The sequence below is a fragment of the Bacillus rossius genome, chromosome 1, assembly GCF_032445375.1.
Source record: "Bacillus rossius redtenbacheri isolate Brsri chromosome 1, Brsri_v3, whole genome shotgun sequence".
NCBI lineage: Eukaryota > Metazoa > Arthropoda > Insecta > Phasmatodea > Bacillidae > Bacillus > Bacillus rossius.
Window position 1 is genome coordinate 187680559 of NC_086330.1, and position 25657 is coordinate 187706215.

Below are 25657 nucleotides of genomic sequence, written 5' to 3' on the forward strand. Positions count from 1 at the left end.
TTAGTGAACATTACAGCATTAGTTACAAGTTCTAGAAATAATGTATCAGTTGACCTTGAAGGAAAATGCATGATCAACAACATTGCATATTTTCTTAGAGGACAAAATCATTATATAGTCATTTTAAATAAACCTAGATTTATTTTTTGAAAATTATTTGTGACTGCAAGTAAAGAGCTACATATTGCAAAAAAAAAAAAAATAAATAAATAAAAATAATAATAATTTAATTCTGAATTCTACAAATGAGTAGTGTGAACACAACTAACTGAAGCAGCCGAGGCTCAAATGCATCACATCTGCAAACTAAAGAAACAACCACTGATGTAACAACACTGAACGTTAGTAAACATCAAAATACATAAGCAACAATATAACAAAACTTACCTACAGTGTAAGTTAAAAAAATTAAATTATTATAACAGTTTAAATTCCATTTAACTATGAACAGCATTAAGAAAATCTAACTCGCATAACAAATACTATTGCCACTTTGTTATTTCAGTATCATATGCACATCCGGAAATAATTCATCATCCCACATCACTACAGATCTCCCTTGACATCACACATGGTCCACAGTTTGTTTTCCATTCCTCAACTAGAATACATAAAATACATGCGCTTAGATGAAGAAACCATTAGAATATTTCCAGAAAAATAACAACACAATCACACTACTCTCAAAACTAACCAAATTGCTGCCTAAGGTACATGTAGCGGACAAACAAATTAATATCAGAAATTTACGATGCAACAAGAATGTAAAACAAAGCCATTATATGTGTGGTTCAAAAGATTTAACAAACTGCAACCTTTATTTTTGGTACAGTGACAGAAACTTAAAATTATGTATCATACTGCATTAACATTAAAATAAAAAACAAAATGATACAGTTTTCACATCTTTTAAACATAGTGATATCTCTAGCACATACATTAGTATGTTAATATAATGGTATGCATTTGAAAAGTTCAAGACAACAGACTTTCTTACAGTACAATTTGTAATTGTATGTTATATAAGTACAAAAGCAGTTGTTTCCATCAATTTAAAACAACTGAGGGATGCGCTCAATTTGTTGGAAACTTTATTTGTGGACTTGTTCACAGAAATGTACAGCAATCACATACAATTACCACTTAATGAACAGTCGCCAATAATTTGGTGAATTTAATTAATTTAACTTAGTAGTCCTAACACAAATGCTGATAAAAGTTTGTACGATTGCTAGTTACAACACTTCACAAACATGATTTTGTTTATAAAAAATAGTCTTTGGTGAAAAGATTGAATTAAGACAAGTGCTCCTAATCTAAAAGCCATCACCAGTTATAGGTTACATTTCTAAATAGCTACAGTATATCCCAGAGTACTAAGTAGATGTGTTTATAGTAATTTACAATTTCTGCACTCGTACATCCACTTATTTCCAACATACTAATGCATTTCAATTAGAAAGTAAGACACACAAAATAACAAACAGTAGCTGCAGACAAATTTACTTTTTTGATCTTGAATTATTTTGTATGCTGTTATTAAGATATAGGTATTAATTATAAATTTTTGTTGAAGGACATTCAGAAAAAATACTGATCCGAATATGTGACTTGCTCAATTCAGCTGACACTACTAACAGTATGAAAAACAAAGTGATTTCACAATGAAAGCTAAAATTCACTGTATTTATATTGCTATTACATAACAAACTGTACCTTTTTTTAACACACATGTTCTTTACAAACAATTCAAGACATAAGTACATCCATCATTTCAAATATTTCTGGGACCAAAGAAAAACAGTCATAATAAGATATACTATGCAACTTAAGAAAATAATAGTGTTCTGTTATCATGCAAAATTCGCTATCTACAAGCAACAACAAACATGGAGGACAAAATTAATATGTTTTTTCACATGTAGAACTAAAACCCTCCCAATTTTATCAACTAATGGTAATAACATTGTGAACCATTATTAGGAGTTACATTTTTTTTCAGTAAAGAAAACTTACATAATATTTTGATAACTTTACAATAATAGTAACAAAGCATTTCAGCTTATTGAATATGTTGGAATTTACTTCTTACAGACATTTCGTTAAACTTAAACATACAAGGACAAGCAAACTTATTTTTTAGTGTCTACTTGACTTAGTAAAACACTTAGAAAAACAAACTCAAGATAGTAATAACTTAATGTGCTAGAACTTCATTTCAAAAATATATGCTGCCACATAGACCAGTCCAAAGACCAAATGCAATCACTGGCACCGTACTTGCACAGCTAAACGTCTGAAAGGAATCAGTACAGATAGCTGGGTGAGAAGAAGGCAATATAAGAGAAAAGTTAACTTAATAAGGCAGTTTACTTGACCAGACCATTTAAGGCAGTTTATGATTGTGTCATAAGACATGGTGCATCTCAGTACTAACAGTATGAAAATATACAGTACTCAAGTGAGCCCCAAAAACAGTAGTGGAAGTAATGCATGTAGATATCAACCACAAAGAATGTTAATTTAACATCGGAACCAGCTAGCTTAGTTTTTGATATGTAGTACAGGTGTGTGTGTCTGACACTGTACAGTAAAAAAAAAAAAAAAAACTCAATTTTAAATAAACAGAGACTGTTTCCATGATTCCTGAACATAATTGAAAAAGCCCATAACACTGCTATGCGGGCCCCAGTGGAAAATACTCACTACAGTACTACCAGCTTTTATCCCATTGCCTTCTCTATCAATCTATCAAACACACATAAGATGGCGCTTGTATGGCTTCCATTACATATCTCTGGATGTTCCTAAAGTTGTAAACAATTATACTCTATGTTAATGTGGGATTGAAAATGGAACAAAATAAATTAGTTTCATAGCACTGTCATGAAATAAAGTAATGTAGCTTTTCAACAACTATTCTTAAAATTAGTACCCAGAACCATTTAAATATTTGGATTTTTATTTAAATGTTCTATTAACTATTAGTATTATAGAAAAATACTGATGCAAGAAAGTTTTCAACTATAAGATATGACTTCAGTAGAAAAATGTTTAGTATTCAAGTTCTTTTTGTCATCAACACTATTTCCTGCACTTTTTTTGATATGTTGATAGTTTAATTTTTTTTTAATTTTATGAAAAATTAAGTGTTATGTCTCTGCGAATGCAAATCACAACTAAAAATAATATTTTTGTAAACTGCATAAACTTAAAACGTATAATATTCTCAGAATTTTGATAGTTCAATGCTTTTAAACAAACTTTCGGGCCAGCCTTTCACAGCCTCGCTTGTTGGTTGAGACATTTCTAGCATTGCAACTAGCACTACTCCCCACCTCTCCCCACCTCAGGCTCAGGCCATTGCCATCGGGTCCTCCAAGGAAGCTCTTCACAACAAGAAACAGTTCCAGCCTCACGACTTTCACTTTCAACAAGCTACACGACTGCTGCAGACATACGTGTCACTCTACCGTATTTCCTTCCCTCTAGCATATAGCAATACTGTACAAGCTGTTGCTCACTCATGTGCAGTCCTTCCCAATATGCTTTATCACCCTTTAACATATAGCAATACTTCACAAGCTGTTTCTCACTCATCTGCAGTCCTTCCCAATATGCTTTATCACCCTTTAACAAGTAGTAATACTTTAAAAGTTGTTGTTCGCTCATCTGCAGTTCCTTCCCCGGCTGGCTCCCATCGCTCTATAGGGTATAGCAATATCGCACAAGTTGTTGCTTACTCATGTGCAGTTCCTTCACCTAGCATATAGCCCTCTAGCATATAGCAATATTGCACAAGTTGTTGCTTACTCATGTGAAGTTCCTTCCTCATAGCAATACTGTACAAGTTGTTGTTCACTCATCTACCGTTTCTTCTCCTACATGCTTCTATCACCCTATAGCATATCACAGTACTGCAAAAGATGTTAGTTACTTATGTCCATTTCCTTCCCCGAAATGCTTCCTTCGTTAGCAATATTGCACAAGTTGTTGCTTACTCATCTGCAGTTCCTTCACCTATACGCTTCCATTTCCCTCTAGCAAATAGCAATATTGCACAAGTTGTTGCTTACTCATGTGAAGTTTCTTCCTCATAGCAATACTGTACAAGTTGTTGCTCACTCATCTGCCATTCCTTCTCCTATATGCTTCCAACCCCCTATAGCATGTAGCAGTATTGCAAAAGCTGTTGCTTACTAATGTGAAGTTCCTTCCTCATGTGCTATACACTTCCATTGCTCTCTTGCATATAGCAATACTGTATTAGTTGTTGCTTACAATGGCATCCTTTTCAAATAAAAAAAAAAGTTTTTGAATATATTTTTGGCTGTTTTTGAGTATGCATTGTTGATAGTTCACACACGAAAAATCATGCGGTTCGGGTCATGTCATGTCAACACACAATGCCAAATATGCAAAAAAAAATATTGCAAGTAACTTTTGATGCAATTCAGCATGACCTATAATGTTTTCTATGGCTCACTAATTAAACACACAAAATGACAACCCAAGGATGGCATTGGTAATTTATGAGGACCTTTTTTCCATATCATGTTAGGTTTCAAGTTCATTACTTGTATATGTTACATTAATGGAAGTCAGCTAGCTCTGTTAAAGGTACTGATAGTTGCAATCAATCACTATCCACTAGGCAAGTCACAAACTGCAATCCAGAATACTGTCATTAGATTTTATAAAATATTTTGGCTTTTGATCTGGACATATCCCATACCTTAGGCTTTCTTAAATAGAACAAGTCTGCTGCTTTCACTATTGTAGTCAAATTTTTGTAACAACAAATTGCTTCCATATGGGGAGTTGTCTGAGACCACATATGTTCAATTATTAATAGTAATAGTCAATAGACTCTAAGCCACATGATGCCCAAAGACCAATAGACAAGCAACTTTAGTGAAGGCCACTTACTTCATGTCTTATTTCGGGACTGACTTTAGTCTGTAGTTTTTAGAGCCAAGTTTATCTTTTTTCTCCCAATAAAAAAAACTCCTAGAAATTGCAAACTTCTTTAAGATCAAATGAACTGCTTTTTAAGAGGTAGTTAACAGTATCTCTGTCTCCACCTCAGTTCATTAAACTGGCTGCCATTATTTTCTCAAAGAATTCTTTTGAAGACAGCTAGTCAAGCTGCTCTCCAGGAAATGCTAGGATTAGGTGACAGCCAGGCAGACACCCAGAGGGCCACAAGCCTTCTGCTCTAGCAAAACCTGCTCACCTTGGCTCCTGTGCCGCATCACGCAAGCTGGGGCTTTCTTTGACGCACAGCGGCAGAGGCTGTCGCGCGCTCTTGACCGTCCCACAAGCCACGACATGTCGGGCTTCAGAACCACGTGAAGACTGTTCGGCGAGCACCGCCAGGGCAGTGTTTTAGGGGGCAGAGTATAGGGGCCACACCGCATGAGCCATATTTCACAAAAAGGTTATTTACAATTTTATCATATCAATTTGACATTCCTAAATATTACATGTAACATTTGAGTATCCTTACATGTAATAAATAATACAAACAATAAGTTTTCATGTTGTGACAGTATCCCAAAAATTCAAACATGTATTCATGAAATCTATTACATATATTGAAACTAGAATTTACCACATTGGCACTTGTGTACAGTAAGTAAGTTTAGTTAATCTTGATGGTAGACTTTAAATTCATGTGTAATTTTTTTTGTAACTGCCATCAAAAACATTTATTATGTTATTATAATTCAGTTAAAATTCAAATTTTCAAATTGTTAAAAGAGAACTGAAGGAGCCTCTAGAATTGTGTATTGTTTTCTCCTGGCCTTAGACTCCTTACAATTACAGTGAGCATTACTTTTCCCAAGTTTAAAGCAAAAAAGCAAATAACAAAAAAACCAAAGCTAAAACAACATTTTAACGAAAATATTATGTATGACATTGCATTTCAGTTAGCAGCTACTGAGATTTAAATCACCTAGACAAGAGCTAGATAATATTTTCAATAGATTACCAGAGACCTTCCTGTTCAGGTATGTGTATCAAAGATCAGTAAACCAATTAAGCTCCCACTAAACAAGTACGTACACAAAATTCTGACATTAACGGCTTGAAACAATGACACATGCACTCGTCACTGTTTTTATAAGTAGAGAGGAAGGCGAAGGGGGAGGAAGCCCGGTTGGTTTCAAGATTTTTTCTAATAGAAAATTTCAAGTCTATTGATAAAAGAATTCATTGGAAATCTTACAAGTTACGCAATACGTGCAGGTCACATTTGCAGTTATGGACACAGTAATGTTTACAGTAAAAAAAAAATTGTTATTAAATTGTAGGGTTTGAGAAGTTGTAGTTAATAACCAAATAATTTGCCCCTGGACCCTAGTTTCTCGCGATGGCCCTGGTGGTAGTCCGGGCAACCACTAGGGGCAGAATCCTGTCAGCCTACCCTCCCGTCCAACCATGGTTCTAAAAATACAGAAGCAGCCTGCAAATTACCTGCACAATAATCTTTTTAAAAACATAAGTAAAATCCTAATGTAAGTTGAGTCTAATCACACAATTTCCTTACCTGGTTCGAAAAATCATCAACAGCTAATGAAAGGGTCAGTTTATGGTTGACTCTAAATTCTCATTTCTTAACAAAATAATATTCAAAACTGAATTAATAATTATAATTTTAAATGGTATTATGGTGTGTTGTATTGTTCACAATTTTAACTCTTATTTAGTCAACATTATTTGATTGTAATACTGCATGTTTTATATTTACTTTTGTATTGAGCTACCTTTGAATTTTTTCCCCCCCATTGTTTTGATTGATATAAAAAAATACAACCTGCCATTTAAAATGTATTTACATGACAGATTATGTATATTGCTGGTTACGTTGTTAGACAGTAAGTACAAAAAATAGTTCTCAAAATTATATTCATAAAATTAATCTTGTATAAATACTTAATGTTTTGATTTTATTTTTTAATTTAAAACTTGTTTATAATTTTTAGGAGTTATATGTATAACATGAAGGATGGTAACAAATAAACCCAACAGACTATGAGTAGATGGTACTTTGTGGAATGTCCGTTGTCGAGTCTAGAATACTTGTAGATATAAGGGCCTACATGTACATGTGAGAATTCAAAGCACACAATTGCCGCAGGATGAATGCTAGACACTTTGAAAGAATTTAGAAAATAACATGCAATATTATAAAGCATCTAAGTTAATTAATTTTATTTTAATATTTAATATTAAATGATAATTCCTATTTAGGCAATCTGTGAAGCACATAAAGAGCTGCTATATAACGGCGTATTGCGTACTGAGTAGTTACAGTTTGTCTTGCAAGATGGTGATGACGATGTTCATACCTCAGTGATAATTCAATTGGTGTACTTTAATCCAACACACTTCGGCACATTCTGCAATTTGGTATCACTCAAGTAGCTCGTGTTTAGATATTTTGTGGGTGGATTCGGATGTTTATTGAGATCCGAATTATGGATACATGATATCACAGAATTTGACTCGTGTAATTTTTTTGTCATATAGAAGATTATTTAATATTATGTATTTATTATTATAAATATAATAATTAATAAATTATAAATATATAAATATCACTGAACTTAAATTTTCTTTCGTATTGCTGTTAAAAATAAATTGAAGTTCCATAATCTGGCCAAATCGCTAATCCGACATAGCTATAGTATTGGAAGTGACGCATTAAAGAGCATTTACTGTAAATTTGTTTCCACAAAAGTTAGTGTTTATTTTAATTCCCACACATTCACAGTCAATTCAGAATTTCTTTTAAGAAATCATGCAAGAACTGATTTATAAAAGTATGTATGTTAGGAATAACATGAAGCAGATTTTTCAAGTTTCGGGTTTGTGAAATTAGTTTATCATTTTCAGAATTGATTCATTATTATTTGAAATGGTCTTTAAAATGTTAAGTGTGGTATTAGTTCTACCAATAAATATTAAACTGTCACAGGTGCTTTACAAAATTGCATGAAAAATACTTTAAACAGACAAACAGTACACAAATTTATTGTGTTATTTTTACATAAGCCGTAATATTCAATTGAATAAAAAGTTTCTAGCAGAATTTTTTGTAAACATTTTTTAGTGACTTCTGTTACCAACATAAACACAAACAGCATCAATCATGCTGACAACAGACTAGGACATTCCAAACAGTGATTAAACACTTGAGTTGGGTTGGTAGGATGTTAGGTCTAACTGTGGGGTGACCAGCTTCTGAATTTACCAGCAGGTGCTAAAATCAGTGATTAGTGATGTTATGATTTCTACATACTTAATATTAAGAGAATTTGTAATAGTTAACACATTAATTAATAATCTGAGGATAATACCCAACGTTTCCTTGACATATTGCCAGTTGCATCATTAAAGTTCTGGTATGATCTCGTTTCACTAACTGGTTTGATCATGGCTCGACTAAATTTCCTGTTGCACCATTGTGTTTTCAGCACAGAGCGAAGATCATTGGGAATTTGATCTGAATTTAGTTATCATTTTCTAATTTACATTGAGTTCATACAAATTTTGGACATATGTAGATATGTAGATGACATGTGTAGATTCGAGGTCGTCATTTGTATGAACTCAATGTAAATTAGAAAATGATAACTAAATTCAGATCATATATACAACATGTAAAAAAATTTTTTTTGCGTAACAAATACTCTCCACGTGTCTTTCAAATGCTAGTTATTTTAGTTTAAAGATTTAATAAGGATTTTCATTTTATTACAATACAGGCTTTTTCTTAGCAAAACATATTTATATTTCAGACTGTTTTGTTTTACAACAGCTTTTAAATACTATATGTGTTTATCAGAATTGTGCAACTGGCAATAAGGGAAAGCCTTGATTATACCAATGTCCTTGAGTACATATGATATTAAAACAAGGTGAGTGAGACCTGGGTAGTTGTAAGTTGCACACAAAGAACCTGTCTCTAGAGTCTAGACAAGAATTCAGTCAAAAACAAAGCTTATTCTATGCAGAGGTGAGGAATTTTCTGGCTACTACAGAATAACGTAACACAGATTATGTCAGGTGCTAAAAATACTGAAAATAAAGTGAAAATCACCATGTTATGAATATCTTCTGATAAACCATTTACAGTAAAAACATTATTTCACATAATGAGAATAATTTAAGGTTCTTTAACTTTTACTGAGTAACATATGTCTTTTAAAAAACTTGGAAGATAACTTCTTAAATTTCAGTGGTAAAATCATAAAATAAATACTAATGATGGTTCTAGTTTATCATTACTTAAATAATTACTTTATAAACTTAAAATCACATGTCTACAAATCCTTTTGTTCCATATCAAGATCACAATATCAAAAAAAAACACCAACAATTTACAATCTTAAAATAAACTTTTTAGTTAAGACTTTTTACAACTCACACTCAAGCACACATATTAAATATTATTTCAATTAAAAAATTAACAATACCAATCCATAAAGAACAAAAACTTATAAGTATTTCAAAATTTCAGTCTGCAATAGTAAATAGATTCAGTTCATAAGTGCATGATTAAAAGATTAAAATCAATCAACAGATCTAAAAATATCTACCTCAAAAATAAAAAGCTGCTATTTGTACTAAATCTGCAATCACTATACTGCTCACAATTTATGCCAAAATACCTGGCACTTCCACTTGAAATTGTTTGAAAACTTACACAGACACCTGTAAGTTAGCATTACATAAAACAAAACTAATAATTAAACAACAGACTATGCACTAACATTTTCATTAAATAAACTTCAAGACAGCTTTCTGATACAATAAATTAAATAAAGAAATTTTTTGTAGGGATTTCACATCCCAAGATTAATACCAGTACTATATCCAGTGAATGAGAGATATTGCCAAGAAAACATGTTCGGTAGACTCTGTATCACAATGTTGCACAGCTGATGTTTTATTAAGTAGGTACATAATTATGTGAAGAACCAACACTGCAGGGGCATCATGCAGACACACGTGATCATTATGAGATCAGGATGCCTTTAAGGATCCTGCTATCTGGACACACAATCAGAGCTTAGAACTCACGTGATTTAAAAACTGCTCAACATATAACACTGGTGTCTGCCTGCAAACAGCTACCAAAGAAAATGTTAATGTCAGATAGTAGTTCTGTTTCCAGATATTGTTTTTAAACTTTGTTTTGGTGAGTGAAAATGGCTAAAAACTGGTGTTTTTAGAATATTTACTTATTAAACTTCTGGTAGCAAATCTCGAAACACTTGAGGGACTTACATTACCCTTTTATCTACATTTATACGCCATATGATGTTATGCCCACCATCAAATCTTAAAGTTGTCCTATGCAAGACCGTAGGATTACTTGACAGTTCAGAGCCTTGTACTTAAAGGCGACACCACCAAGCATCATACTTATCTCGCATCACCGACACAAATACACTCCTGGCTGAGCAGATACCTTAAGGTATCTGTGCCCTGCTTCAGTTTATGAGGAACTGATAAGCATCATCTCTCCAATACTGTTGTTTTGTTGGCCACTACCTCTCATCCCAGCAGCACAGCAAGACAATGTATCTTGACATCTCTGAATGATGCTGCCTGATGATACTAAACAACCACAACTATTCCTTACAGGAGGGGAATGGAGGGCAGGCAAACCACAGAGTGTCTAACACTGTTGTACTTCCGGCAGCATAAATAGGTCCTTCTAGTTTCCGTATACCTTACATTTTCATTTAAAATAGTGGTGGCATTATAAGTGAAATGGTAATGTTTTAGCTACAGCTAACAGTTTTAAAGACTGGCTATTGCCATATTCTTCATGATAAATGGCATGTTGTTGCAAAAGGGATAAACATTTAGTACAATAGCCTGTTTCAGAGAACCTCTAAAGCTAATTATATGTTTAAACACCATGTAACTTAAATACATTCTGTAATAAAATGCAGTCTTGTCGTTGCTACAATACACAATGAAGGCTTTATAAAAATGTAAAAAGAATAGGTTACAATTATTTGCTTACCCGCAATTGCCCTAACACAGCGGATTCTTGATTTTTCATCACATATTTAAAAAAAATTAAAGAAAAGCTGACCAAATTTTCAATTATATTGCTGTGTGATGTGTGTTTTCCCTTGGGGGATGAAAGTGCATCACAAGCCTTCACAGTTTGATAAAGAAAAGTTTTCACATTTTTTTGATAAAAAAAAAATCCAATATCTCATTACCTCTTTACACTAGATATGCATTCTTTTATTATTCTTCTTTTCAGAGTTCCTTTGGCCAGATTATGCTGTGGTACGTGGCATGACAGAATACTGCAGTATCTCAATAAGCAGGCAGTATTTCATTCTACACCACATCACTCTCAAGGCATTAGGTGCATGGAGCACACAATAAGTGTTGGCTGGATGTGCCACGGAATTTTGGCCGGATCTATGGTGTCACTGCAGCTGCGCTTGACTGTCAAGGGAGTCCCAGTGCTAGCTCATTCTCTCCACTGAACTTGTCTCGAGCGTGTACTGGTAGTTCTCTTTCTTTCTGGTAAGTATTGCTTTAAATGCAAATAAACTCGTCTTTAACAATCATTTTTAATATGACAAATAAGCTTCTTAAAAATTTACAACTGCATTATTTATCCATCAAATATCTAAATATTGAGGGCAATTATCATGATGCTTTATGTTATGGCAAGAATTAGGACATGCATGTGTTGCGTATTTTATTAAAAACATTATCAGTATTTACGATTAGGGCTAGATAAAATAAACGTATTGGACAGACAGAAAAACAAAAACGTTTGTTGAAAATGTCAGAAATTTCTCCATTTATAAATTTGCTTACAAAACTTTGTGACCAGTTTGACATCACGAAGTGACACTTTCTTGGCGGGACTCAAGCTTTCTCCTCTAGTACGTCAATATAAATATGCATGCATGTTGTGGAAATGAAAATTTTTGCTTGTTTCAATAAATTAGAGCATAGTATGTTGTAAGATTACAGTTTGTTGAAAACCGCTAACAAATTCTTGCTGAATAAAGTCTGTACCATATGGTGCACATAAATGTTTTGTGTTTAAAAAATACTTTTATTACGAATTAATAACAATTTACAACAAGAAAATGGTTGATACCTGTTTAAACATACATCTATGTGAATCTCATGCATGGAAGCGATTGTCACAGAATTTCACGAAATAAATTTGTGTCAGTGTCAGCATGAAAACGTCTCAGTGGGTACTAATAATTTACTATATAGGTTCTTGCCTGTATTATCGGAACATTACAGTTTAAGAAAATATGTAAATGTTTTGTCAAACGTTAAATTTGACTGACCTCATTAGTTAACTTGCTTCTCACGATAACTGGTAGGCGGACTGAGGATGCCACCATGCTGGGCAAGCTGCAACCAAATACAGCAGTGGCAAGGAGACACCTGCCATGTTGAAGTGAGGATATCAGTGCTAATTTGAGTTTTTATTCTTTCCTTGAAAATATATCATTATAAGCATAAAAAGTTATAAGTTAGTTGTAATTAAGAATGCTAGTAGAATTTAATGAAATCTTAAGAAATAATTAGATATGTTTCAAATTAGACTATGGATATGTTGATAAAATCATTTTTTTATTAAAAACTAAATGATTCACCTATGCTTCAGTACAGCAGTCTACAGGCAGAACACTCTCACACATGCCCTCCTCGTTGGTATGCCATTGCCACACCTCAAACAAATAGAAAAAAATAAATTGAATTATGAAAATCAACTTATGAAAAAAAATTTGTTAGAACTAAGATAACCGGAAGAAATATAAACCAAAGACACCATCTTGGATTGAACAGTTTTTCAGGGTCTTCAAGTTTGCATTTATTCAACCAATACTATATATAGTATTAAAAATGCAATAGCTGTTGCCAGGAGAAGAAAGCATCATCAACAATTTAATAGACATGGCTATGGAGATTATAGAGAAAAATTGGTCAAAAATCACAACAAAAAAAATAATAATAATTCAAACAAAAAAATAAAATTAATTTATCTCTGACGTGCAAACAGACCCACTCTAGAGAATCTATGTACCAAATTTCACGGATTTACGTCTCACTACCTCCACACTGTGCAAACTATAGACAGACAAACTCTCCCTTTTATATATATTTAAAATATGGATTGTGAAATAGAAAAGTGTAATTTCAAATCATTTTTCCACATAATCTTGTAACATTGCAGATTTCCTGCCCACTACTATTAGTAACAATATAGCTAAGAATGTTTTATGTTAATGGTTTATCGAATATTTTTATAATTATTATTATTATTAATGTTTCTTTTACTATTCATAAGTATTGCAAGTATTTCATTTGTGTTTTGATAGTGAATATTATTAATTTGTGTTATATTTCGTATAAAGCTAAATGTAATGTTTTATTATTGTTTGTATAATTTATAATTTACAATTAACAGGAGTATTAATTATGTTTTATCAATATTTTAAGGCATATTCTGAGTAGAAAGACTGTATGGAACTTTCGAGAACATTCTAGAAGGTTTTGAAAGAAAGGAAGATACGAGTGCGACACATTGTCGCCGGAAAGTCATTTTTCACGCCTCAAGTTAGTGTGTCGTTGGAAAAACCCAGTACGTGAAGGCACAACTGCGCAGCATTAAACTGGAACTTTTGCTGGGCACAGTCTCACCAGCCAATCAGGGCGAGCCTTGAGGTGGTGTGATGTGTCTTTCCAGACTTGGAGAGAAATGTTCTGTTTTGTGATTGATCAGTTGGTGCAGTTGCCTCCCTTTGTTTTGTCTCTGTAAAAGGAAGGTAACTGGGTGGTGCCAACCAGTTGTTGCTCTATCGTCACGACGTGAGGACGTGTCGTCGGCAACTCACAAGAAAAAATTTTCAGTCGTCAATTGTCTGTTTTTGGGTTGTCGCGCGATTGTCACAATGGGCGGCCGCGGCAGTCCGCTAAAGAAAATGAAATTAAAGATGTAACTCACAAACTAAAATTTTTCAAGTGTTTTAATTGTAATTTGTTACTATTCCGGATTGTGTTCCAGGGCCAACTTGGACTGTAACAATCTTAACTCAACACACAAAAGGCCATGGTGCATGGTCACTAAACTTTGTAAGGAGAGAAGTTGACGCATCCTTATTGTTCGAAATTAGCAACCATCACTTTAACAACATTTATTGTTCCCATTATATCAAAAAAATGTTATGGTTCTGACATGACTGATACAAAAGACACTTCACCCAGACAGGCTGCGATATCCTGATGGCACGGCACTGCCACCACAGACAGTCCATCCGTGAGGTGGGAAGTATGTGTCCTAGCTTGTCCCCACACTGTCTCACGTCCAGAATCTTTCAGCCCAAGGATTATTTCATGTGCAGGAGATGCAAGTGGTAGTGGTGCCATCGCAGGAGCCTCGGGACAAAACCAGCAGGTGATGATACTGACACGTGTTGGCCCACGACTGCATGATGCTGACAGATCCAGCTAGCATTTGTCATGCCTTGTCTTCGACCAACACACACACTACAGTAAAACCTTTTTGTTGCGACCCCATTTATTGCGACCACCTCTCTATTACAACCCGATTTCGAGGAACCGTGAAAAAATTGCCGAAAATCCCGAAGAAAATCGGACAGAAAATAAGTTTCTTGTGGTGAGTAGTGTGTTACTGCGTTTCTCTTGCCGAGTGCTGTACTGCCGTCGGCAGCGCATACCTATCTGTCAGCGCTTGACCACCCCCATTACACGTCCCTTTGCCGGCAGGGTGCAGATAAAGGTTTTTGTGGCAACGTGTTTACGACCGCTGTCAGCGCTTAACAACCCCCATTCCACGTCCCTTTGCCGGCAGGGTGCAGATAAAGGTTTTTGTGGAAACGTGTTTACGTTTAGCTTTTTGCGAGTGTCTAGTGTGGTACGCAGTTAAGGCAAAGCTACCTGCTGGGTTTTTCTTGACTTTGATTACTATCGGTTGACAATACACAGCGACCGACTGGATGCACACCCGCCTCGACTTGTTTTAACTGCCGCAGCGATGTTTATTTTGACAGCTAAAGCAATTATCTTTTCCCGTGGGTTGATAGAAAAAGGTCGCTTTACCCAGCATAAAAAAAAGGCTACGCCACTTATTCCCCACACAGGAAACACACTGGCTGCCGTCTGTCTCCCCCGCATTTATCATTCTTCTAACATTCCACGTCTCGCCTCTCGCACGAGCAATAACGAAGCGACCACGCATTGGGCCATTTTATGCTTTGTTTGGTGACAGCAGCTTGATTTTATTCGGTATATTCCTTTTCATTGGACCCTTGCTATTAAAATACATTTATATTTAGGTTTGAAAGCTTGTAAATTCCTTGCCAGAGATGACTGAACTCGAACTTGATGTGAAAAGTGACATATTTTGACCCCTCCCTCACCGCTTTAGTACCCCATTCATAATAGCCCAATTTTACGGGAGAAGGGAGGGTCAAATAAGCATTTTCTCACTGAAGGTTTTTCAAAGGAAGCGAAGTTGGGGTGTTATAAGGGAGGACACTAAATGGTTTGTGTGTGGGAGGGATGATTTGTGTGTGGGAGGGATGATTTGTGTGTGGGAGGGATGAGCTAGCCTTGAAGAATGCTACAGAGGGGCGGGAGGGGTGAGCTTATGCGTCATGAAGCCGCTGCCGCCAGCCAGCCGGGCGAGCTTCGTGTGCACCCACTCGCGTTGCAGAACCTACAGCTGCCATATTTTTAAAAGAAATGTCCCATTATTTTTTTGTTATTATTACATAAACATTATTGGAAGCATTAAAGCCGATACAAAAATACGCTGTGTGTTAAAATTAACAGATTTTAATAATCTTTCATTTTGTTTTTTTTTTTTAATTTTTTTTTCTTCTGATTTTTACATTTTGGTCAAAATGTTCAATTTTTTGACGGTTCCCGTAATGTATTCGTAAAATCACTGCTTCGTTAAATCCGGTTCGTGACATCGGGGTTCTAGTGTATTTAACTACGGCAAGCAGAAAACGTACATGTAAACTAACCAGTAAAAATAAACTGTCTTTTGACATATTTTCTTTAGAGGTGGCCTGTAGGGCGACAGACTTGTCATGAAGGTTGAAGTGGGTTTAAAGCAAAGCCGTCTAGCATTGTGAGTGACAGCATCCTGCCATTGTACGGCTGGTTTCTTTGGTTTGTGAAAAGGGGTGGGGGGTTTGAAATGAACTGAAAATTTCGGAAAACATCTATTACGACCCCCCCTCTATTACGACCCTATTCCTGGGAACCGTGAGGGGTCGTTTCAGAGAGGTTTGACTGTATCTACTAAAAGTCAGTTACATCAATAAATCTATAAACTTGAAAAAAAATATTTGGTGAAATGCTTTGTGATTTTTCATTCCTCAGCATGTTCCTTTGATTTTAGAATTACTCTGAAGTATGAGTTTCTAGATCTAACTCATTTAATGATTACTAATGCCTCAAATTGTGTTCAATGATGCCATAGTTCCAATTAACTTATGCATGGGGGGTTTCTAGATTAATACACTTGCAAGAGATTGCTCAATAAAGTCACAGTTTATGCCTGACATCCTCCATAAAAAAGAGTGAGTTTTTGCAAAATTTATTCAAGTAATTTAGATCCAAAAGAATAAAATTGTGTTATGATCATATAAAACTACACTGAGCATGTTGATATCAAAATATTACTTATGCTATATCTAGCTTAGTCCTCCATTTCTGTGGTATCAGAGATGCTTCCAGGAAATCTGAACACACACAAGGTATTTACCGAGTTTATGTCAAACAACCTTAACAGGCAGTTCACAACACGACAAGCAAAATACTGGTAAACAAATTGCATGCTAGTAAAATTAAATCTTTCTTCATTTTCTAATCACTACTTTATGGCGGAAAAAAAAAAAACTTCTCAACCAACTATTTTCAATCTACCGACACTGTTGATAACAAAAAATACTCTGAAGCACATTCATATTTATATAAATTCTTCACCTGCAAGTGAAACTAAAAAAATAGTTTCATTTATCGTAACACATATTGTTCATACATCTGAAAATTATGAAATTATTGGCTGTAAGTCACACACAGGAAAAATATTTTTTCATAATACAATAAATAACCAATAACCAAAATTCTGTGGAAGAACCAGTTAAAAGAACATTCATTATTAGGCACAAAAAGTGCTTTTAAACTATTATCATTAACAAATATTGTATAACTTGAAATTATAAACTCAGAATTACAAAAATCACAAAATAATTACATTCACAACTTTAACTGGTAAAGTATCACATAATGATGTAAAAATCTTGTCATAAAAATGAGAAGAAAAACTGATGACTTTTCTGACGCTTTAACTGAGAATGAAACAACCAATAAAAAAATGTAATTACTGACAGTATTAAAAAATCTGCCTTGCTACAGGCTACAAGATTTTTCTTTCAAAAATCTTTTCAATTTTAAACTACAAAATTTTTTTTTTGATGTTGACAAATGTAAAAATATACTGTGTTTTAGTTGAGCATGTTAGGGTGTGCACCTTCGTCTATACTACTCTCACTAAACAACAGTGGACAGCAGTAATTTTTAACCTGACAGTTGTATCACACAAGTTTTGGATTTTAAACTGTCACTTTACCTCATTTCAGAAAGAGAGAAATTCAAATTACTTCTTATAATTCTGTTAGATAGGTTTTAATAATGATTACTGAAAATTGCAATTTAAATTTATCAATTTTAAAAACTAATGATGAACCATTAAAATGGGAGTTTCTTAAATACTAATCTATTGTGGATTCAACATTACTTATAATTTCTCAATTTAAGAAAAATATATACTTCATTAAAAGCAATAAAAGCAACTCATGTTATCTTAACATCAAAAAACATTACTTAGTAAGTGGATAAGTGAAATAGAACGGCGGAGTTAACCAGATTGCAAAGTCAAGAATTACTGAGCATGAAGGTGTCAAGATGGTGGATCAACTTCCTGAGATAAGGCTCCTCAATATTTCCAGTCACCAGTTAAAGTTTCATGGATTACAAAGTATAATCTGCTGGCTTGCAATAGTGTATTGTACTATGAGGTGTTCTGAATATACCTGTTCCCACAGTATGGTACCATCAGCATACACAGTATCTAGAGTCATATGTCATGAAGCAGACTAACCTGTAGTAACTCGAGGGGTTGAAGGTTAAAGGGGTGTCAGAGGTATGTTATAGGGTTGCTATGCAAGCTTGGGGTTACTGAGGATCCAGCATAGGTCAAACCAAATCCTGGGAATGATTCTAATGGTTCATGACACTTCAAGAAAACATTACACCTGTATGCATATTCAAAATTTAAAAAATCAGAATGAATAACTTATTTGAACTGAATTAAATTCCCAAAACTTACACATCGATCAATGCAAAACTATATGTATATATACATTCAAAAGAATTCTAAGTTTGTAGTTGTCTTTTAGTATCTATAACCACTGATGTGAAACATTTATTGCAAGTACTAGTAATTGTTAAAATATTACTATTGAACTAAAATAAAAATTGTTTTTAAAATTTTTTCCCCACTCTTACTATTCAAATTTGATATTTGTATTCAATAATATTTTGTTATAGTAGACTTCCAATTGTTCGGCATCCAACGTCCTGAACACCCGATGGTCCGGTACTAGTCAGAAACATATGGACAAGCCAACTAAGCAAACTTAACAATAATTTTAGCTGAGGTCGAAAATTCTTTTACAGTACGCATATAAGTGGTAGTTTGTAAGCGCCTGGAGAGGACCAGGATTAGTCGGGAGCATTCAGCATGTTTCGGGATTGCTAGGAAGTGATCAACGTGCTTGTAGGTTGTAATGCATTACTAAGTTGTAACTTCTATGTATGCACATAAGAGCATTTAAAATGTAAACTAAAAATTTTGTTTAGGTCTGTATTTGTGTTGAAATGTTTATGCTTAAGTTACTGCCAAAAATATTAGCTGTCTCACACCTATTTACAGAGTTTAGCGATTGCTGGAGATACCACCCGACAATTCAGCATTTCCGGTTATCTGGCACCTGCACAGTCCCGATGTGCCGGATTACCAGAAGTCTACAGAATGTGTTCAAAATTGTTTTGGGGGAAAAAAAATTTACAGGCCTCAGCTGGTCATTATTTCCTGTAACACTTGGGAACAACTATACTCAAGATGGACTCTGTGCAGGATCCAAGCACCACCCGCAGTGTGCTATAGCACAATATTCCTTCTGGCTGATGCAATCAAGGCAACCGAGGTACCTCAGGCCGTTAGTCTCTATCTACTGAATATCTGTCTGGAGAATATACCTTTGGGCATTTTATGCCCAAATGCAGTGGGAGCATGACCTTTCCAGCTACGAAAAACATAGCTTTGATCCAAATAATTTCTTGTTCCCCAATATCAGGGATGATTTAGATTCTAAGTGAAGTACTCTTCTCGGGACTTACACTCATATTAGAATGTGCTTAAGCCAGATTTTTCCAGAACAAATGAGGACTGACAGTGCACTTTCCGCAGACTATATCCATATTTTGGTTGTATTCCAAATATCTACAACTACAGTAAAACCCCTTTATAACAAAAACCTCTTTTTACTGAGTCCCAGTTAAAACTGTATCTAAAACATTTACACCTCAATATATAAGAATATTTTTTTCTTTTCTTTTAGATGTAAATTCCTTTAAAACAAAGTGACAGAATATTTATATAATTTTTATTTAAAATGGCTAAAATTTACTAAAATATGATTAATTATGTTGAATGAACAAAATATTGATTAAAATATTTAATGGAACACTGCAATACTATTTCAAAAATACAGAGGATTGTTAATAAATTAAAGGGAAACTGAACAAGAAAAATACATTATTATTATAAGTGTGACTCACTCTTTTAAGAAAATTGTTTTTCACTGCATATTATGTGATGGTTGATTGACACAACTTAATAACTGTTAAGAGTTTGATGCATCTCTATTATGGATGGAATACTTCTATAAATTATTTTATTTTAGAACTCAATTGATAAGATTAAATACACTGCAATTTTGTGAGTCACACTAAAAATTTCACGTGTTGTGTCCTTGAATAGTGGAAAATCAGATACCATACACTTACTATCCCTGTTTCGTTTCAATCCTTTGTAACAAACACACAAAAATTCAGTCCTTTCAATCTTGTTGTAAAGAAGTTTTACTCTAGTGTGGTTTATGCCAGGGTATTTTATGTCTACACGAGAACACATTGTACTGTTTGGCTTGCCACTGACTGTTAAATGTATTAACTATTCAATTCTTACTAGACGGCAGTTTGATTCTGGCCAAACGACCTACAATTCCATTTACGTTTTCACAAGAACATAACCTAGTCCATCATAGACAGCATGAGTGGATAAAAGCTATATAAAAACCAGCTCCTTTAGAATATAAAAGTGATATATCAGAAAACTTATACACATCAAATATAAAATACCTATACCAGACACCTTCATGCTACCAACACAGGTGAGAATTTGACAAATAACCTAATAGCAGAGAGAAACAATATTATATTATTTTATAAATACATAGTTAAATGATGTATTTTATTATCTGGTGGCACACATATTTTATTTATATTAGAAAATTTGAAGCATTAGATGTTTAATTTTACCACAAAATTTAATTACAATTAAAAAGGTCTTCCTATGAGAAAAGAAAGATAGTTTGTTATAACAATATCACATAGTAAATTTCAAACAAATACAATGTTAATAGTGTACACAACTTCTATAATATATTGAACCGGACACTACCAGGTTTTCGCACATAAATCTTGGAGCTACCTGTATTATTCTCTAGTGTATGTGTATACTCACTTAGTTTCATAACATAGTAAACCTTTTCATCCTCCAAGTTCAACAGTACATTCAGCAGCATGGGTTTTTTTTAAATTCGTTAATAGTTCATCTCAGTTAAAGTTGTCATCAGTGTGCTTTTAGTGCATACATCAGTTCACACATTTGGATAAAAGTACAGTAGAACCTCGATTATCCGCGACTCGATCATCCGATTCGCGGATTAACCGCAATTTATGTCCATCAAGTCCAATTTTTTAGTTACATATAACCAATGATTCAAAATGTATGTAAATGTTAAAATACTTTGCAAAATGTATGTTGGTCAAAATGCTTTGACTCAGTTATGTTTATATACACAGAAAGTTTAAAAAAAAATACTAGTACATACATACGTATGTACATAATATTTTTGTGTTCCATGTTACATGAATAGATTATACACTGGTGCGCGATTCCACGTCCGCATGACCGGACTGTACAGTCCTGCGCGCAGCACGGCGCCGTGCCACAGAGATTACCCGGCGCATGGAGACAGTCCATTCCATTAGTGTACGTTGTTGAAGCGTGAAGGTGGTGATAATTTTATGTATTGTAACAGTGATCTGCATTCCGACGGATTATACTGTTGTGTTGTGCGGAAGTGTTGAGCGCAACATTTCATAATGTCATCAAATGAACAGAAAAGAAAGCGAGTGGTACTGTCCATCGACAGCAAAACAAAAATTATAGAAAGATTTCAGAGTGGAGAAACGATTGCAAACTTGCGACTGAGTTTAATGTCGGTAACACAACAGTGCGCGACATCATAAAAAATCGCGAAAAAATCCTTCAGTTTGCTTCACAGGTTGACACTTCAAGTGGATTAAATAAACGCAAGACGATGAACGAATCCACATTTAGCAGCTTGGACACTTGTTTGTTTGAATGGTTTCAACAGAAAATGTCGGAGGGTGTAGCATTAAGTGGCGTAATTTTATCACAGCAGACGTAATTTTTTTAAAAAAACTAGGTTTGACAGAAGAACCATTTTCCTGTTATATTACTTCTCCGTTATTTTATGAGCACCGACTGTACGGAAGTGTGTGTGTTGCAACTAGTGCTTGGCACGCAAGATATATTCAGCCTATCACTTGCTGACGCGGCACAGTGATACGACGGTGTTTGTTTATTTCAAAACTCAGCTAAGAGTGAACGGAGAATAGATATAACGACCCCTCACGGTTCCCGAGATTAGGGTCGTTATAGAGAGGTGGTCGTTATATGATTTCCGACCCATCTGCAACACTAAGTCTAGGCCGTTTTTGCACTAATTCCACGTTCAGCAAGCTAAAAATAAAAAATCTAACATTTTAAATTCATATAAATAAAGGGGGATAAAAACACCGTGAATTATACGAGACAGAGACACCGTTTCAAAACCATCAAATCAAGTCTCAATGCACTGGTATGAAAAATCTTATCTCGAAAAGAATTTTGAAGGCAGTCGTTCTGTAAAACAATAACCAGCCCGATGGTGTTACTGACAACAGAGCAATGAGCTAAGTGTGGCAGCGTCGCTTACGGGCGATGAAAAGAATGCGTGACCTTGGCAGCTATCAGCTGTCTTGGGCCCTCGGACTGGCGGGCGGCTAGTCACACACCTCGGTGCAACAACGACTCGCGTGCCCACGTCTCCGCACACGAAAGACTTAATAACCACTGCTGCCCAGCACTAAGCAGTCCGCTTCTATGTGAACAACGCACACGCACACAAAGCATGTGTATATATGTAATCTCCGAATGTCCACAGATGGCTGTCTGTGGGCTAATGACCTTTGAGGCAAGCATGACTCGGCTAACCGCGATTTTCGATTATCCGACTCACTCGTCCCCTTCATTAACACGGATAATCGGGGTTCTACTGTAATTCAAGATATTCTAAACAACTTTCTAAAACAATAACCAACACAACTAGGTATCCAAAAATTTCGCTGATTCATTTTACGACAAGTTAAACTCTCAACGGTTGTATGTTTTCGCAACATCTTCAATTGGGCCACTGTTGTTTCGACACAACTTACAGCATTCCATATTAATAACAAACCAACAGCAGCAGAACAGCTGAATTACATTTAGATCATTCTAAACACGACTACTTTCTCCCAAGGACAGCTGCCGAAGAACAAATGAATGAGGCTTGAAATAGAACACCACCATTGAGTCTAGCCCGTAGGTCATTGAACCCGCAAAATTTCTGTGTCTAAATATAACTCAACTGAAATTTAACTCTGCAATAAATACTAACAACATACGAAACTACTCCAAGTTAGTTATTTTGTACAGCTAAACTGAGAACAAAATATTAAAAATATTTTGGCGCTGTTTCAAATTAACAACATATAACAAAAACATCAGCCATTTCATGCATAATGTATAGTCAAAAAGTTATATTTTATAATTTTACTATTCAAATTTATAGCAGGTATATACAATATTTATTATTTAAATAAATAACTTTGTCAGTAATACAATTGTATTAACTACTTTGCATCTGTAGTACTGTCACTCATACATACAAATAGTTCATTTAAGGGCAAGAAAGATAACTATACAATTTAGAATGAAGTGAACATCTAATCAACTATTAGACAATTTTTGCAGTGTTTTTGTGTCATATAACTGCATTTCAAATTGCCGGCACATTTAACCACAGCCATTCAAAAAATACTAATAAATGTATCATCATGCAAAATACTTGTTTTTAGTGATCTGCAAAAAGGAAATACATTCCAGTGCATTTGATTGCAGAAAAATCTTTTCTTTGCCACTCACGATATATAGACAAGCTATGTTAATGTACACAAACACGATGTCATTCAACTACACTGTCACGAAGAAGCAGTGAAGAATTCTTGCAGTCTCTTCACCGTCCGCCTATCTAAAGCACACAGGTCAAAGTCAAACGTCTTCTTGGTGATCTCGTACTGGCCCGTCTCAGCGATAACTTGCACCACCCTCTGAAGCTCAGTGTTGTCCTCCAAGGTCATGATTTTGTGCTGCAAGTCCTTCAGCTGAGACACGTAATCTGGAGTGAAGCACTCAGGGGCAGGCGGGGCCCCGAACTCCTCCTTGACACTGCCGCTGCCGTCGTCCTCGTCTTCCGACTTGCTCTGTTCCACCCGAGCTGCTTCCGGCTTCTCGTCCACGTCCATCACCTCCTCGTCCGGTGCTTTGGCCATCTCCTCATCCTGCTTCGCCTCTTCCACCCTTGGCGTCTTCGCCACTGGCTCGCTCTCATCCAACTTTGCCTTCGTGCTGCTTTTCCTTTTCCTCTTCTTGTTTGCATCGTTCTTCTCCGCCTTTTCCCCTTGTTCCTTGTATTTCCGCTCTTTCTTCTCTTTTTTGGAGCTCGACTTATCCTTCTGATTGCTGGCACCCGGTGAGCCACTCTTGTGGGTGCCTGACGGCTTGCTCATCGTCCCCACGCTGTTCTCCGGCTTAACCGCGCTCGGAGGAGACTTCCCATCTGCGACCTCATCTGGTGAAGGAGCCGTCAATTCTGAATCGCTACTAGAATGTTCTGGTAACTGGTCCAGTAGTTTCTTCAGAGGTCTTTGAGGAGGCTTCTCTCTAGGAACTGTTGAGGGTATGATGGGAGATGGACTTCTAGACTTTTTTCTGTTTGGAATCTCTGTGATGCTAGCAGGTGATTCAAAACCAACGCCATTTTTTTCGTGGTCTTTATTTTCATTTTTATAATTCACATCATCTTTTTTAGCCAATTTTTCTCTATCCTTCTCACGGTCTTTAAACCCCGTGCTATCATCTTTCTTATCTTTTTTATCCTTTTTTTTGTGTTTGTGCCTTTGTTTCTCTTTGTCTTTTTCCTTGTCTCTATCTCCTCTAGAATGTTTTTCTTTCTCCTTCTCTTTTTCCTTTTCCTTGTCTTTATCTCTGTCCTTTTCTCTATCCTTTTCTTTTTCCTTTTCTTTCTCTCTCCCCCTGGGTTTCTCAGAAATCTTAGCAGCATCTTTTACTGATTTCTCATTAGAACTGTTTTCTTTTTCCTTAGTTTCTTTGATACTGTTTTTCTCGATTTTCTCAGATTTTCTGAATCTATCATTTTCAGTGCTAGTTTTCTCATGCTTGTCATTTTTTTCAATTTTATCTGTTTTATCCTGTTTATCAACTTTTTCAGTTAAATGTTTTTTTTCACCATGTTCTCTGTCTTTATGTCTCTCTTTCTTTGCTGCTTTTTCATCTTTGTTTCTTTTGTCTTTCTTTTTCTTCTCACCCCTGCTGGTTTCCACACTCGAAGACTTTAATTCCTTGCTACCGTCCTCATGCGAAGGCTTTCTACTCTCGTCCTTGTCTGGTTTTACATGTGGCTGAGGTGGAAGGGGTGTGGGCTTGGAAGGTGGAGATGAATGTTTGGATGCAGAAGACAATGATTTCTCCTTGCTCTTCTCGTGGTCCCGGGGACGATCTTTCGAGCTGCTTGAACGTTCACCATCTTTGTCTTTAGGGCGAGAAGATTTTCCAGATTGTTTGTCCTTATCCGGAAGTTTGTTTAATATCTGAGGTGATGTAGAAGATGACTTTTTTGGATCTGGTGAAACTTTGGTAGTCTTCTGAATTGGTGGGCCAAAGAGTTCTGCAAATGAACTACTAACACGTGGCTCTTCAATCTTGTGTTCCTACAAAAGTATCAATCCAGTTAGTGGTATCTCTACTAATAATTTCTGGGGGAGAAACATGGGTATACTAATGCAA

At 35.2% G+C, this 25657-nt stretch overlaps 1 protein-coding gene across 2 annotated transcripts in view; it reads right to left on the reverse strand.

Moving 5' to 3' along the window:
* Positions 1 to 210: 210 nt before the first annotated feature.
* Positions 211 to 25657, reverse strand: part of LOC134527150 (protein AF-9) — a 135514-nt gene continuing 110067 nt past the window's right edge. For both annotated transcript variants that reach the window (XM_063359542.1, XM_063359543.1), the window contains exon 5: positions 211 to 25581. In XM_063359542.1, coding sequence (XP_063215612.1) covers positions 23773 to 25581 — 1809 coding nt within the window. In that variant the 3' untranslated portion in view covers positions 211 to 23772. The remainder of the gene's footprint in view (positions 25582 to 25657) is intronic.